The sequence below is a fragment of the Chenopodium album genome, chromosome 5 (genome assembly GCF_948465745.1).
Source record: "Chenopodium album chromosome 5, dcCheAlbu1.1, whole genome shotgun sequence".
Classification (NCBI taxonomy): domain Eukaryota; kingdom Viridiplantae; phylum Streptophyta; class Magnoliopsida; order Caryophyllales; family Amaranthaceae; genus Chenopodium; species Chenopodium album.
The window spans coordinates 7,856,525-7,874,835 of record NC_137838.1 but is presented as its reverse complement, the minus strand read 5'-3'; the positions used below and the strand labels follow the sequence as shown (position 1 = coordinate 7,874,835).

At 32.2% G+C, this 18,311-nt stretch overlaps 1 protein-coding gene and 1 pseudogene across 1 annotated transcript; both read left to right on the top strand.

The window, feature by feature from the left end:
- The first annotated feature begins 3,652 nt into the window (after positions 1 to 3,652).
- Positions 3,653 to 6,317, top strand: LOC145632520 (protein FAR1-RELATED SEQUENCE 5-like; annotated as a pseudogene).
- An 8,449-nt stretch (positions 6,318 to 14,766) lies between these two features.
- Positions 14,767 to 17,278, top strand: LOC145630289 (11S globulin seed storage protein 1-like). Its single transcript, XM_081682535.1, has 4 exons — positions 14,767 to 15,140; positions 15,351 to 15,625; positions 15,914 to 16,429; positions 16,698 to 17,278. The coding sequence occupies exons 1-4, from the start codon at positions 14,777 to 14,779 to the stop codon at positions 17,103 to 17,105; spliced, it is 1,563 nt and encodes a 520-aa protein (XP_081538661.1). The 5' UTR covers positions 14,767 to 14,776; the 3' UTR covers positions 17,106 to 17,278.
- Positions 17,279 to 18,311: the final 1,033 nt, after the last annotated feature.

The following is an 18,311-nucleotide window of genomic DNA, read 5'->3' as shown; positions in this document are numbered from 1 at the left end:
ATTTAATACAATTTTTTTTTATATAAATATTAATTTTTTAATCGGGTGGGGCCCACATACTTAACCAAGGGTACTAAATTCTTTAACCCAAGGTACTGAATTCTTTGGCTGATTTAATTTTTTTGGCCTGAAATCTTAACTCAGTACCCAAAAGCAAAGTAAAAATAATTGAGTACCTAAAAGGTGAAATTTTTAACAATTGAGTACCTAATTGTGTGCTTAACTCCTTACAAATACAATAATAATATATTATTTTCCTATAAGATAGAATTTGATTTTGTATCTACGGAGTGTTAGTTTCACATTATACGATATTATAGGAAGTAGTGATGTTTAGAATTGTATATAAGGCAATTATTCTAAAACCTAAACCTTGTTGATGTAGGATATGTGTTAGATCGATAGCTAGCTTATATAATTATTATTATAAATATAAACCCTCCTAAAGCCATGGTTGATGTTTGACATCTAATTAAAGCAAGTTTATATAAAATTAATTACTCGTAAATTTGTTCATGTTCGATCGATCTCAAATCATTATTCCGTGTAAACTCGAAAACCATGGGACTCAAGGCTTTTCTCCCCACGAAGTTTGAAGTATTGAAGTTCGTATATGTGGTGGTTATTTTGGTGATGGCTACCTCAAATTTTAGCGTATCACTAAGCAATGAAAACGCGGCTTGCAACCTGCCTTTGATTTCAAAATCAAAGCGGATTGGATATTTATATATCATTATCATCTGTGTCTTCCTAATATGCTGCTGCTCAATGTCGATTTCAATTTGTTGATATATATTTTATTATGCCCTCTTGTTATACTCTTCACTTGATTTCTGTCCTAAACAACACAAGCATTAAGTTACTACTTGTTTTAAAAGTGTTGTTTAATTTGTTTTCTTTCATAAAAAAATTGTTGTTTGTTTGAGCATTATAATTTAATAATAAATTGGATTTTTTTTCAGAATTTTTGTTTTGTTTTTTTTTTTTTAAAAAAAAAAATATTTAGTATTGTAGAGTATTTTTTGGCACTGGATTAATGACATATTATATTAACTGCGATGCACGTTTATAAAATAAGAATTGAATTATAGACTTTTAACACGTATTGAAAGAAAATAACTGCCTCATTTTTCCTAACTAATTTCTAATCAAATATGAATATACAATTCTCGAAAGTGCATAATTTTCATATTTAATTAAGAAATTTCAATTAAATTATGGGTAGCATAATACGGAGTAGCATAATATGGGTAGAAAACCCGAAATTTAAAATTTAAAAATTCAAATGGAATATATTTTCAAAGCTATGTTAAATAGGGTAACTTAAAAAGAAAAAAAATACTTGTATAATATTATCCTAAGTGACACGTAATCAATGATGACATTAGCGGTTGTTATTTTAGTATATATAATAATAGATAGGTTTCATGAGCTTATCTTTCCTAGCTATTAAAATAAGTGGACATGAGTTGAGCAAAATCGTTTACATATAAAATGACTAGATGAAGCCCGTGCGACGCACGTTTATTTGAATTTTTAAAAAAATATATATTTTTATGTATGTGCTAAAATTTTGTTATATATTTAGATAAAATTCATAATATCAAAAGATAAGTTTTTATATATACTAGTTTGGTGCCCCGTGCGATGTCCGGGTATTTATTGAATTTAAGATAATTTTTATTTACATTATGTAGTAGGTACGTAATAAAAACTAATAATAATATTTTGAATAAAATTATAATTCAATTTAATATTGATATTTTATCGAAAATAAAACTATAAACTAACAATTTTAGAATAAAATTATAATTCAATTTAATATTAGTATTTTATCGAAAATAAAACTATAAACTAACAATTTTATCCTAAAATTCTATCCAAATAGAATTCTAAACTAAATTTTTTTATCTTATGAAGTCTATTTTAATCTATCCAACATGGTGCGACACTTGGCGGAAAGTTGGAACGCCAAGTGTCGCTGTCTCGTAACCTGGCTAAAAGTTTAGCTTTATATATTAGTTATTATATGATATATATATATATATATATATATATATATATATATATATATATATATATATATATATATATATATATATATATATATATATATATAGGGGAGGGATCCGGTGAGAATAGGTTCTTATGTGAGAATATTCCTAATATATGAGAACAAATCTAAGCCTTAGGATCAAACGATCTCAACGGCTCTAATAAAACCAAACTTTTCATCAATATACTTGTTAATCAGAAAAACAGAGTGAAGAAACTACGAGCTTCAATTTCAATGAGATTCAAGGATTTCGAACACAATTCCGTTCGATTTTTGTCAGATTTCAGCAATAGCAAGAATCAACAAGCTTCATAGATTATTCGGGTAAATAATCAACAAAAGTTCTGTTAGTTTTTTCCTTAATTTTTGTAAGTAATTTTCGAATTTCATGGTTTGAATGTTGGATTTTTGTTATGATTTTAGTAATGAGTGATCTTAATTTAGTATTTTCGTTAAAATTTAAAAATTTGATGTTCTAATTTTCGATTTTAGTGTTCTGGAAAATTTTAGTGTTCTTATGCGATTTTTCGATTTTTTGCTTCAATTTTTTGCTGCGATTTTGTTTGATTATGTTTGCAGCGATTTTGTTCGATTTACTATATGATTTTGTTTGATTATGTTTGCTGCAATTTTAATTCTTATGATTTTGTTTGCTGCGATTTTGTTCGATTTTCGATTATGTTTGCTGCGATTTTGTTCGATTTTCGATTTTAATTCTTAGTATTTTTGCAGGTTCATTATATTAGGTTGACAATTATGGATGAACAAGCAAATAATGAAGCAGGTTTTTTTTTTTAGAACATGTGTGTATAAAATTAGAACATGTTGGTAGGAAAGCAACGGAAAGTAATAAATGAGAATGTTGATGAGTGAAATTTGATAAATAATTTGGATCATTTGATAAATAATTTAGAACAAATGAGTAAAATTTTGGAACATGTTTTGATTTTTCTAATGGGATGTCTAAAATCATGTGTTCTAAATATTTGATCATGTGTTCTAAAGTTTTAGTCTAATGTTCCAAATTATGCTGTAAATAATTAATTAAACTTTAGTCTTAAATCTATGCTCTAAATAATGTCTTATGTTCTGATTTAATCATGTGTTCTAAATATTAAATCATATGTTCTAAAATTTTATTCATTTGTTCTAAATTTTTTTTAACTTGTTAAAATTACTTTTGTGCAGAAATAATAAACAACAACGAACAACTTGATAATGTTTCTAATGCCAATGCAAGTGTGCCAACTACTCCTACAGTAGTACCTATATTAACTCCCGGAGGAACAAAAGAATGGTTTCCTATGTGCCGCAATGAGTTAAAACCTGCAATAGGAATGAAATTTAATAGTGTTGATGAGGGTGTTGAATTTTATAAATCATATGCACTTGCTGCTGGTTTTAACACTAGGAAGTCTACCAGTAAAAGGCATACAAAGAAAAAATTGGCATTCCAATATGTCTTATGCAACAAACAGGGTTTCAAGGAGAAGAAAAGGCCTATTGTTGAGAGTATTCTAAATGATAAAGAAGGACAAAGCAAGGAAGGCAAGATTTCAATAACAAGAAAAAGATTAGTCACTCGTGTTGGGTGCAAAGCTTTTATGGTTCTAAAACATTGTGAAGATGAAAAGTATATAGTGACACAGTTCCACGAAGGACATACTCATCCCCTCTACACACCAAGTTGTAATCTATTTCAAAAAGAAGGAAGAAAGATGAACATTTTGCACAAAAAAATGATTGTTGATAACTCTAAGGTAACTCTTTCATAAATTTTTACAGTGCGTTCTAAAATTTTACTCATATGTTCTAAAATATTATTCACATGTTCCAAAAGTTTCTTAATATGTTCTAAAACTTTTTTGTGCCTATAATAGGTGAATATTGGCCCTGTAAAAACTTTTCGAATGATGAAGGAAATACTTGGAGGTTATGATAATGTTGGAGCTTCCAAGCAAGATTTTAAAAATTTTCACAGAGATTTAAAAACATTCACTCAAGGTTCCGATGCTCAAATGTTTGTAGACAATTTCACAAAGAAAAAGTTGATGTGGAGTGCTTTTTTTTTTTTTTTTTTTTGAAGTTGATGATGATTCTTGTCTTTCTAGAGCTCTTTGGGCGGACCCTATTTGAAAAAAAAATTATACTCTCTTCGGCGATATGATATCTTTTGACACCACTTACCAAACTAACAGGTGATTCATATAATTCATGTGTCTTATTTTCTGAATTATGTTTTGAATGTTCTAAAAATTGCTTCTACTGTTCTAAATTTTAAGTCTAATGTTCTAAATTATGTTTTATATGCTCATAAGATTTAGCAACTAACTTTTCATTCAAATGTTTTAATAGTAATTCTTATGTTCCAATTACAATTAAGTAAAATAATAATCTTGTGTTCTAAAATTTTAATCATACGTTCTAAATTTTTATTCACATGTTCTAAAATTTGCTTTTTATGTTATAAAGTTTAAGTCTAATGCTCTAACTTATGTGTTATAAACTCATAACCTTTATGCTCTAAATTATAACCTTTATGTGTTATAAACTTTAGTCTTAAATCTATGCTCTAAATAATTTCTTTTGTTCTGATTTAATCATGTGTTCTAAATATTTAATCACAAGTTCTAAATTTTTATTCATATGTTCTAAATTTTTATTCACATGTTCTAAAACGGTAGTGCTATATTTTGTATGTAATGAAATTTGATCTTCATGTTATAAACAGGTACAACATGGTATTTACTCCATTTACAGGGGTTGATCATCACAAGAGTTGTATCACTTTTGCGGCTGGTTTCATAGCAAAGGAAGATATTGAATCATTTGAGTGGCTTTTCAAAACATTTCTTAAGGCAATGGACAATAATGAACCTAATTGTCTTATCACAGATCAAGATCCAGCTATGAAAATTGCTGTTAGTAGAGTGTTTCAAAAATCTGAACATCGGTTCTGTATGTGGCATATAATGAAAAAGTTGCCAGATAAAGTAGGGCGAGCGATCACAAAGGAGGAAACAGGATTCCTGAAAAAAATATGTGCCTGTGTTTGGCATCTTGAAATTGAGCCAGCTGAGTTTGAAGAAAGGTGGAATAAGGTGATGGTTGAGTTTGAATTGGAAGGTAATGAGTGGTTGTGTTATATGTACGAGATAAGGGATAAGTGGATTCCGGCATATTTCAAAGATGTGTTCCTGGGAGGAATAATGCGTACCACGTCAAGATCAGAAAGTGAAAATAACTTTTTTTGCTCCTTTATCAATCCTCACGTTTCACTTGTTGAGTTTTATATGAGATATGAAGCTGCAATTGATGCCCAGAGACACGCTCAAGGTCAAAACGACAATGATTCAAAACACAAATACCCAGAGTGCAAGCAAGACACCACTAGGGATAGAAAAGTATGCCTCAACCATATACACTATTTCTGTTTTTTATGATTTCCAATATGAGGTAGAAATGGCTTGTTTTGCTTGTGGGTGTGAAGAGTTTAAGAGAGAAAATGGATTAGAAATTGCAAAAGTAAGTGAAGGGGGTCGGAGTAGAACATTTGATGTTGTGTTTAATCCGACTAACCAAGAGACAACATGTTCTTGCAAGTTGTTTTATAGGCAAGGCATTCCATGCAGGCACATGGTTTGGGTTTGGAAAGCAAAACAGTTTGAAATTATTCTTGAGCAATATATTCTAAACAGATGGACTACTATGGCAACGAAAAGACCAATATTTGACCTGGGAGGAAATCTGTTGGAACAATGTGCCAATATAATCGACAAGAAAAAGTTGTTGAATGAGTTGTGGTAAGAGATACATAATTGTGTTAGTTTGGCAGAGGGTGACGATGAAGATATTAAAGACCTTGTGATTAATCTTCGAGGATTGAGGTTGGATTTGGAAGCTAAAAGAAATGCAAGAAGTAATGGTGAAAGGAATGCTACTAACAAAGAAAAAGACATAGAATTATTAATTGGAGCTAGTGTTCCAAGTGAAATATCTATCAAACCTCCAAAAATTTCTAAGAACAAAGGTACAGGAGTTCATTTGTCAAATATTGAAACGAGATCTGTAGAGACTTCAAATAATGAAACAAGATCTATAGAGACTTCAAATGTTGAAACAAGATCTGGAAGTGGGAAAAGACTAAAGGGGGACAAAGAAAAGGCGGTAGAACAAAATCAGAAATTAAAAGAGGTTATGCAAAGGTTGTGGGGAATTGAGTCACCACGATATTCGAAATTGTCCAAAAAAAGTTAGATGATACTTAATAATTTTGGAACATTTTTTTTGAATTTGTGTATTGAATAACACTTTTTTCTATTATAGAAATGATTACAGTTTAGAACTTATGAGTTTAATTTAGAACATATGTATTAAAATTTAGAACATATGTATTAAAATTTAGAACATATGACTAAAATTTTAGAATATATGAGTTATAATTAGTAATCATGTGTGGTGTATGGTTCCAATGCGATTAAAATTAATCACTTAAATTCTTAGTTCTTAAATACATGAGTAATATTTTGACAATAGTATTTAGAGCATATGATTAAAACTTTAGAACATATGACTAAAAATTTAGAACATATGAATAAAAATTTAGAACATATGAATTATAATTAGTATTTAGAGCATATGACTAAATGTTTAGAACATATCATTAAAAATTTAGAACATATGAGTTATAATTAGTATTTTGATCACAAGAAAGACAAGTCAAGCTTATATATTCGAATACAACCTTTTAGAAAAATAGTTTGCGAGTGAAGGCTTACAATTTAAAGTACTATACAAAATTCTACATGCTATTTCTAAAATTATATTAGAAACTATTTTCTTTAGCCCATTTCCGTGATCTTGAAGTTATCTCATGATGTAACTCATTTTCCTTGTGTGATAATATCTTAGCACAAAAATCCACCCTCAATTTCTTCATTTGATTGATCTGCAATATAATAAGATAAAATCATTAGACTTTGGTATCCGCTATCTCACTTTTTACATCATTATAAAAAATAAAAAAAAATTAAGATTTACACAATTTGGAACATATGTATGAAATTTTAGAACATATGTATAAAAATTTAGAACATATGAACATGAGTAATATTATAAAACAAACTTACATCATTCAATTTTATTCCGCATTCCCAATTGGTATCTTTCTCACCATGATAGGTTTCCATGTGTTTAAGCAAAAACACGCCGCAATCATCATTTTTATCATTTGTCCTCCAACTCATTTTTAACGTCCTAGTTTTGAAACTAGAAACCTCTTGATCGCATTTTGATCTCTTGGTTGACAAGAACATGGCAAAAGCCCTCAACTAAAATTAAACATTAAAATAAGTATTAGAAAATATTAAGAATGTATAAGTACTATTTGGAACATGAAATTTTTTAAAAACATCTGATTTAGAACATATGAGTATAATTTTAGTACATCTGAGCTAAACTTTAGAACATTGAAATAAATGTTTAGAAAATCTAATTCTAAGCACAAGTAAATGAGACACATAGATATTACCAAATTCTTTGGTTTGTTTTTGTATTTGTGCCAAAAAGAATTTTTATATTCCAAATATCTGTTGTCAATGACGTCGAGAGTCTTGCTGAGAAAATTCACACAAAGCAGGTAATAATGTGATGAAGATACAACTAGAAAAAATACCTGCATATAATAATAGATCATGAAATCGAAATAAGAAAAAAAGAAGAAAGCTTATAAAGAAAAAAATCTATATTCAAATTCTTTTGGATTTCTTAATGTCTTACCAAGTGAACTCTATCAAAGTTTTGTACTTTAGAGTGCTTCATCTCTTTTTCCAACCTTTCAAATAAAGTATGATATCTATCTTGAATTTTCACAGTTGGAGAAAAGTGATAATTCGTACACAAAATTTCCTGAAATCATGTAAACATAAGTTATGAAATCTCAATTTATAAAATGAAAGAAGCCAAGTTCAATATTAAGAATCATACATAAGCTTGCGTTGAAAAAAACAATCTGTTTGTTGACCCTGGGGTTCGTCTTCTGTTTTCAATGTTCAATATGAATGACCAAGCATCAACAATGTTATTAAACACATGATTGTTCGCTGCAAGGCTTGACATCTCATCTCTACAGATTGTAGTTTGACCATCATCATATAAAATCTCACTACAAACATAAAAACAAATAGCATTAAATGTTATAATATGAGATTAAACCTTATAATATATAAATACTAAGTTAGAACATATGAATACTAATTTAGAACATATGAATACTAATTTAGAACATATGAACACTAAGTTAGAACATATGAATACTAATTTAGAACATATGAATACTAATTTAGAACATGTGAACACTAATTTAGATCATGTGAATACTAATTTAGAACATATGAATACTAATTTAGAACATATGAACACTAATTTAGAACATATGAATACTTATTTAGAACATATGAATACTAATTTAGAACATATGAATACTAAGTTAGAACATATGAATACTAATTTAGAACATATGAATACTAATTTAGAACATATGATTAATAAATCAGAATACATGACTAATTATTTTAAAATTACTAAGTAAATTTAGAGCTTACTTAGGTAATCCATTGGCAAATGCATACTCTGCCATTCTCTTCTTGTGTCCATCAACCTTTTTGAATATGTTGTCATACTGAACCATAAAAGGCGAACGAATACAGTTTGGAAGGTTTTCGGGACATCTTTTCTCCCTTTTTCCTACATTTCCTTTCCTGTAAATATATAGGTGAACGAATACAAATATTTAATGAACAAAATATTTCAAAAAAATATACCACAAATTCTAAAATTATAAATGTATATATATAATTAGTGTCCCAAAACAAACAAACTAATAATTAGTGTTCTTAAAAAATAAAATATTAATTCATCAATAATTAATAGTGTCCCTAATAAACATAACTACATTACCCCTCCATCTTATCATCTTCTTTCTCATCATTGTTCTTGTTCTTCTCTTCATTTGCTTGAATATTGTTCTTCTCTCCATGAACATATTGTTGGACTTTAGCACCCGAGCATGCTCCTCCTAAAATTGAAGTGGAAAACCCTTGAGTTTGAGGAGGAGGAGAAGGAGGAGGAATCCCTTGAGTTTGAGAAGGAGGAGGAGGAGATAAACGAGGAGAAGGTCCTTGAGTTTGAGGATGAGGAAGAGGAGGAGAAGGTTCTTGAAATTGAGGAGGAGGAGGAGGAGGACGAGGAGGAAGAGGGGAAGAAGGCTCATGAGTTTGAGGAGGAGGACGAAGAGGGGAAGAAGGCTCATGAGTTTGAGGAGGAGGAGGAGTAGGTGTTTGAGAATGAGAAAACAAATCAAAACTCGGAGGAGTCATCTCTAAAGGTGTCTTTTTCTTCCCTTTGAACTTTTCCCATGATCTTTTCATAACATCATCTAACTCCTTAATGAAAGCTGGTTCGTCAAACAAATGCTTGTCTTGACTTAGAATGGAGGGGCTGTCCTTTTGTTTTTCTTCCCTTCTCATGGAATACTTATTCCAAATATTCTGAATAAAAGTGTTCATATCAGATGCTTCTTCTTTAGCGAATATTTCATTCGCCTTATCCAACATGGCATGCATCTCACTTAAATTCTCAGCAAGCTTCTTAGCCAATGTTCCGAATTTTTGAAGGAATTCCTAACAAACAAAAATTATATAAATTTAGAACAATTGAATAACCATGTAAAACATCTGATTTAAGTTTAGAACATCCACTTTATATATTTAGAACATATGACTAAATATTTAGAACATGTGGGTATATATTTAGAACATGTGGGTATATATTTAGAACATATAACTAACAATAATAAGACTTTAGTTTAAAACATGTTCCAAAAAATATGCATACCAGCATTTCATTAGAACCACTAACATCACTTCCACCAAGTTCGGGATCTCCAGCCACTTGTGATACATTGTTATCATGCCTATCAACTTCCATTCTATCAAGTACATGTCCCTTTCCAAATCCTCTTTTCATTTCCAATTTCATCCGTTCCTTAATCAAATATTTCTTCCAAACAGAAAGGAGTGGGAATTGCCTTGGATTGCTTATTTTAGATCTTTGCAAACGATCAAAATAGCATATCTAATACAAATATACAAAAAAAAATGCGTTAAACAAGGACAAATTTAGAAAAAGACAAATTAATATAAAAATGTACCATATATTAAAAAAAAAAAAGAAATTACCATCAAGAAAGGCAATGGACCGGTGAAGAAAGCTGAACCACCTTGCCATTCCGATACAGACGACTTTAAACTCCTATAAACATATTCACACCAATCCAAACATTCGATCTTCTTTGTATCCATGCAACTATACAAGAACCTGTAATTTAATGATGGGTTGGCAGTGGATCTCATACAACAATTGACAACAGAAACTACAAAATGCCAAATGAATTCATCACACACAGGTTGCTTCTTTAACTCTTCAATTCGATTAATAATCACAGAGTTTGATGGACTTCCACAACTTAACCCAAAATAAAATTTCCATTGTCTAATAAAATCAACCCATTCTTCATCCTCCTCTTGCTGCTGCTCTTTAATAATTTCTCCTCCCATCGGCAATCCATAAACCAAATGTATGTCTACAGGTGTAATTTCAATCTCTTGGTTCCTCTCAAGAACTAAAGACACCCTATCACAGTCAAAACTCGACACAAGCTTAGAGCAAAATACAGATTTATGTGCATCTAAATCCAAATCTAAGAAACCTCCAAAGCTAATTTTTCTAATAGCCGCCTTATGAGATTTTGGCAAATCTTTAAGCACGGTGTTCATAAAATTCTTGGGAGTAATTCGTTGACTTAATGCTCTACATTCCATTTGATCTGCATGAACAACTTCAATATCATCATCAGAATCACTCTCATCAACCTTTCTTTTCCTTTTTTTCCCTCTGCCTTCCTTCTTTGGTTCTTTCTTCATTGCTTTGTTTTTTGGAACATCTTTAGCTCTAACTTTAAGTTTCCCCTTAATTTGATCACCTTCTTTATTATCTACATTGGTACTCTTGTTTGCATTTCCAAAAGATGTTGTAGAAAACTGATTAGAGGTTGTAGCACCATCAACACCAACAAGATTATCACTGCAAGTCATGACATAAAACATATATAAAGGTTAGAACCCAAGGGAATAATTAGAACAGAACATATGTGTAATAATTTAGAACATTTGTACAAAAATTTAGAACATGAGTAAAAAATATAGACATAAACTTTTAGCAAAAATTAACAATTGAACTGTAATGTATACATACTGCAATACTGAACAAAATTCAAGAGGAAAACATAAAATTGTGAGTAAAATAAGAGTTAAAATTAGAATTAAATTTAGAACATACAAGTAAAGTTTTAGAACATATGAGTAAAATTTTAGAACATATCTAACATGCATAAAAAATTAATCAATATCCATTGATGATTACAAACCTTTGAATGAGATCGTTGTTTATAGCTTCCAGTAAGGATGACTCCACAATTGGACTTCTAGGCCACTGCACATCATTTTTTACAGCTTCATCACCATCACTTTTTTTCTTTTTGACAAGTGCTTCATCACCATCACTATTCACAAAAAAAAAAAAAGAGTAAGTTAGAAGCTTAAAACATGCTAGAATTTATTTTTCAACTCCTGTATCCTCCTAATACTACTCTTCCAGGCCAGTTTCATATAAATTATCTCATATATTCTCAATATATCATTTTTAATGTTTTTATCTGATTTGCTTGAAGATTACATAGCACTTTAAATTCACATTGAAGCTGCTGCTGCAGGTGGCTGCTGCTGCCAGCCGAGGCTGCTCATGGCAAGGCTGCAGCTGCTGCTGCCAGCCGAGGCTGCTCCTGGCAAGGCTGCAGCTGCTGCTGCCACCTGCAAAACTAGCAACAAATAATTAAGCTAATCACAATTATTAAAATTAATTGTAATGTTGATTATCACACCTAAGCTAGCAACATAGCATAACATTCATTCCATTAAACTAGTCAGACATTTCATCGAACGCTTAGTGTGCAATAGATTAAAGCAAATAAGAAATAAATTAACAAGAGATACAATAATTCCAATCGAATTCCTAGTAACTCAAATCGAATTTTATAACCTGGACAGTAAATCATGAAAGAACACAACAAAAATTGCAATTAAAAATACAGCACATGCAACAATCAAAATTCACAAAATTCACGAGAAGGCTCGACAAAAATCGCAACAAATTTGACACCAAAACCAATGGAAGTTAACTAATGCTGTATATGCTTAAGAAATTCGAGCCAAACCCTCCCAAATCGAGCAAAACTGAGCCCTAATTTTTGTGTTCAAACATGATAATTAAAACATAAACCAAAATCAAATAATTAAACCCTAATAAAATCGCTACTTACTGATTTGATGGACAAATGGCTTGTATTGGAGATTTATCCATACATTGTGAATCGATTGATCTACAAAAAAATTAACGAAAATTAACAAAAAAAAAAAAGAGGAGAAAAATTTGAAAAAATATAATCAAAATTCATAAACATAAACTTATTACATTCTTTCATAAGTAACAATTGGAGATGTTGGTAGAATTTGATTCGAATCCATATTCTGATTCACGAAGTAGCATGCATGAACTAGGATTTAGAGAGTGGATGGAATTTAGAGAGAGAAAAACCTAAATTTTAGAGAGAGAAAAAAATCAGTGAAAGTGAAAAAAGAGAAGGGGGTATATCAGCAAACAAAATTACAATTTTGCCATTACTGTAGAATGTTTTGGGCGGTTAGATTGAATCTAATCTACGGCTAAGATGTATTCTCATATAAGTGAGTTTCTCATATAAGACCTAAATTCTCATAAGAGCCTTCCCCTATATATATATATTAGATTGTAATGGGCTGGTTTGTTTGGGATATGAATACTGGAAACTAGGCAAATTGGGAGGTGACGGGTAGGGGGTGGTCGAAAACTGGAAAAGGGAGGAGGTGGGGGTGGTCAAAAACGAGATAAAGCCGCCAAGTGGTCTAGTCAACGCCGGAAAAGTGAGTCAACGGCGAGATTCCGGCAAGTGGTAGTCATTTACAACATTTTTTTTTAAAAAAGTAGTCAACTAAAACAAACTTACCACTCTGATAATAATGTTGGCCTAGTGTTTTAAATGCTAAAACTTAGGGCATGTTCTCATTGACTGAACTCAGCTGAGCTGAACTGAACTGAACTGAATTGAGCTGAGCTGAACTGAACTGAACTGAGCTGAGCTGAACTGAACTGAACTGAACTAAACAGGCCCCTTAGTGTCATTTTTATCCTCAATCTTGAGTTTCACCTCTATTTTGTTGATTAGTAGTCATCTTAGCTTGCATCAATGCATTCATGATAAACATCAACTAATTAAGCTATTACAATGAGGCTAAGAGGGCAACCTAAAAGACAATTCGAAAGTCCCTCTTAGTTTAATTTATAATTATCCATCTCTAGAGTCTAGACTAATTGATCGATTATTGATTATTAATTAAGAATGAACAAGTAGTATCGTAGGATATATGCATTGCCATTTGCCAAAAAATTATCAAATAGAGTACATGACATGGCTACAGAGTATACAAATGTGGCAACAAGTAGTAGTATATTTCATTGTAGAGCTGAGGCCTTGTTTCATCCGCCAAATTGTGTCGACATTCACCATATTTCTACCATTTTTAAATAGTAATCATTTGTCACTAGTGTTTGCTAGACTCCAAATTACACCGCGGCAAATTTTCGCATATATTATCACTCATCATACATACATACAACTAGCTTTTACAACATGATCTCGTCCTGTTGTAAAAAAATAAAAAAAAGAAAAAAAATAAAAAAGAAAAAAAATGGTCCCGTTCATCTAAAGCATATAATCTCTGCTTAATTATTTTTATGTTTAGTGAATTAGAGAACCATAAATCCATAATTAGCAATGATAACTTCCTATAAGTTTTATTACATTTATTTATAATTCATAACCTTAGTAGAAGCTACCAATTGATTGTTGGTGTAGTGGTGATTGAGACTACTATACACTTGGTACAGAAGACCCGTTTTCGATCCCTCAGGAGGTCAACCCGGTGAACCACATAATCCCCGAATCTGAATTAGCCCAAAAGGTGAATCGGGTGGAATGCAAAAAAAAAAAAAAAACATCATTAGTAGAAGGTCAACAAATTGCAAAATATATATCATCCAAGTTTTTTTTTTTTTTTTATGAGATATAGATACAGTCTACACCAATTAATATATTTAATTCTTTTGGCCAACATCTCACTTTATTGAATTGGCTAATGATCAAGCTGATTAACAATCAATTAATATGAATATATACCTTAATAACCAAACTCAAAACATAGATACAACGAGCATAAAAAACAAAAAGCATACCATAAATAACATTCAAACTTGCACGTAATACAAGTCCTAGGATTAATTGAAGCCAAATGTTAACATTGTTGCATGCACCATACTCGCCACATACCCTAAACCACAACAATTACGTGTTCACACTCAAACATCAAACATCCTCATTTTCATGCAACACTTGTTCAACGTGTCAAACCATGTTCATTCAAACCTCAACTATAAATACCAACAACATACACACTCACACTTTCATTCACTACTTAACTAGCTAAGCTAATACACTTCACTCTTTTCACAATGTCTAGAGTATTCCTTCTTCCTCTTGCTCTAACCCTACTCATACTCTCCCCTACTTCCTTGGCTCAATTAGGGTTCCAACTAGGGCAGTCCCCCTTCTTGCCTTCCGGCCAGTCGTCCCCCCAACACGCCCGGTTGCAGCGCGGCCAGCAGGCTCTTAATGATTGCCAAATCAACCAGCTTAGCGCTAATGAGCCGTCTATCCGAATCCAAGCCGAGGCCGGTATTACTGAGGTATGGGACCCTAAGGAGAACCAGGAGTTCCAGTGTGCTGGTGTCACCGTGATTCGCCGTGAGATTGAGCCTAAGGGTCTTCTCTTGCCTCATTACACCAATGCACCTTCCATCTCCTACGTTATTCGAGGTACTTGACTTATACGACTATATATTTTTTACTAATATATACTGTAATTAAATATATTAATGATCTACCTTCGTTAATTATTATCTGCAACTTTGGGGTATTATTTGGTAGATATAAAATATTCTAAAATTACAGATAACAATTAACGGAGGTAGTATTTTTTACTGATATGTAATTAAAGACATTAATGGTTATGAACGTATTATTCAGGTAGAGGATTATTGGGTGTGAGCGGCCTAGGTTGCGCTGACACCTACGAATCAGGCTTCTCCGAATCTTTCTCGGAGGAGTCTAGGAGGTCCGAACGAGGGTCCGAGGAAATGAGAGACCAACACCAGAAGGTTAGACGGTTCCACAAGGGTCACGTCATCGGTCTACCAGCCGGTGTGTCGAAATGGATCTACAACGATGGAGAGGACCGTCTCACCATTGTCACATTGTTTGACACTAACAACTTCCAAAACCAACTCGATGACAATTTGAGGGTGAGTTCCCTTTATAACAAAATTACACTAGAATAACAATATGATTTTTAATTTTTTACTCCAATCTTTACACAATTTTAATTATTTATTAATTTATTTTAATTGTCTAGTACTAACATAATGCACAATACATTTATCTAGGGTCTTTTTTAAAAAAAAAAAAATTATCGTGCATCCAAGTGTATATAAATTCTTTTAAAATATATGAGAATATTTATATATTTTTTAATTGTAGCTAGTTGCATGCATGACTATTTACACATTACTAATTATTTGAATGATGAGCAGAGCTTCTTCATAGCCGGGAACCCACAGGGAAGAGGAGGAGACCAATCAGGACGACACCACGAGTCTCGCCGCCAGCACGAGTCATCTCGCCATCACACAAGAGGAAGCCAGGAGGAATTTGGCCAGAACATCCTAAGCGGCTTCGACAAACAGCTCCTAGCCGATGCCTTCGAAGTAGAAAGTGACACAATCAGCAAGATCCAAGGTGAGAACGACGACAGAGGTGCAATCATCCGTGTCGAAGGCGGTGAGCTCGAGATGTTGATCCCTGAATGGGACCAGGAAGAGCAAAGATCAGAGAGACACCACCGTGGAGGACGACAAAGCGAACGTAGTCGTCCTCACAATGGCATTGAACAAACTCTTTGCAGTGCTAGGCTTAGTGTCAACATCGACAACCCCGAAAGGGCTGACGTGTTTAACCCTCAGGGCGGCCGCTTGACCAACATCAACGGCAACAAACTCCCCATCCTTAACTACCTCCGCCTTAGTGCTGAGAAAGTTAACCTCTACAAGGTACGTTACTAGTTTATGATCGTTCCATTGATAACATTCTTGTATCTGATACACCCTCTCACATTTCTCTCGATAGCTCCACTATATGAAGAGGGGAATATGAGAGGGTGTAATTTTACAGTTTACACCCGAATGTAAAATAGAAATTTTTATTTACAATAATTTTGTCCACCAAATTTATCTTAATATTGTATATTACATGTTACATTTTTTTTAACCTAGGAAGTATATATAATTGAGTGATGTATGTGTTTTTACCCTAATGCAGAATGCTATAATGACACCGAACTGGAAGATAAACGCACACAGCATAGTCTACTTCACAAAGGGAAGTGGCCGAGTCCAAATCGCGAACCACGAAGGGGAGCTAGTCTTCGACGACATGGTTCAAGAAGGCCAACTCGTCGTAGTCCCACAGAACTTTGTAGTCCTAAAGAGAGCAGGACGAGACGGACTAGAATGGGTTGCACTCTTGACCAACGACAACGCCATGAGCAGCCCACTAGCAGGCCGGATCTCAGCCATTCGAGGCATGCCCGTCGAGGTAGTCATGAACTCGTACAAATTGTCAAGGGAGGAGGCACAAAGGCTCAAGTATGGAAGGCAGGAATTGAGTGTGTTTAGCCCTTCAAAGAGGTCCTCTGAAAGGAGGGGAGATGAGTATGCCATTGTGTAAGAGTATGAGTGTTGACTAGTGAAGTTTTTGGGAGAGAATGAATAAAGTAAAGTGGTGGAAAAAGCTAGTTAGCTAGTTATAATGGGTTTTGTTTGTTGTATGGAAAGCTTTAGTATGGTTTTTTAGGTGTAAAGTTTGATGATAATAATATGGCCACCTTTACTTTGGTTACACTTATGAATAATGTTGTTTCGAAGCGCGTTTGTAGTTTGCAAGAATCGTACCCACGACCTCATGAATTTCTAATTATTAGCTTAAGAATCTAAGACAACATGTTAATTGCAAAAATAAGTTTATTGCATAAAGCTTAAATCTAGCTAATTCTATAAGTGTAACCAAACTAAAAAAAAAAAACTAGTATAAAATGTTCATAATCATACGCCTCTCTATTTTAATTTGCTATAAAATGTTCATAATCATATGTTTTGTCCAATTTAAATTAATAGTTACATTTGAATTTTTAACGTCAAATCTTATAAATTTTGACCGTATTTTATAACTAACAAATAAGAAAATTATGAACAACAACAAATGTATACTTTTTTATACTTAATATATATAGGATATGATCGATTTATGAATCTTATATACTATTACTGATTATTTTGAGATTGAGAGAGTAATCAACGATGAGAGGGGAGGAGGGCCATGGATTACAGTATTAGCGAATGAGGTGTAAAGGATGTATGTTTTTGGAAAGTGATGATGCTACCTTTTGGTTTATGAAGAGAATCAGCCAAGCTAAGTAAGTACGGACTATGGAGTAATAGTGTTGTACAATAATTGATAAGTAATTTTGCTTGGTTGGCCATTAAAAGTGCTAATTTGACCACGTTTATATGTGGTCAGGGTACAAAATTAAAGTATACATATAATGTCTTGCTTTAGTGCATATGACCTGCCCTCAAATTCGAAGTTATGGCGTGATTTCCAGGTCAGATTTCGACCAATTGAGAAAAGTAGAGACTTTATTGCAAATAGCAATCAATATCAAATCAAGATTTTTTAGGGTGACAAAATATATACTTTCTTAAGCAAAAAACCAGTTTAATTAAAGTTTTTCCCTTGCAATAGACATATGCTTATTAAGTGTCCACTACAACTTTTAATCTTTTATTGTTGAGGAGAAAAAAGAACTGTGTATACTACTACTAATAATGTGCTTGGGATAGATAACTCCCCACTATTACATTACCACGATAACTT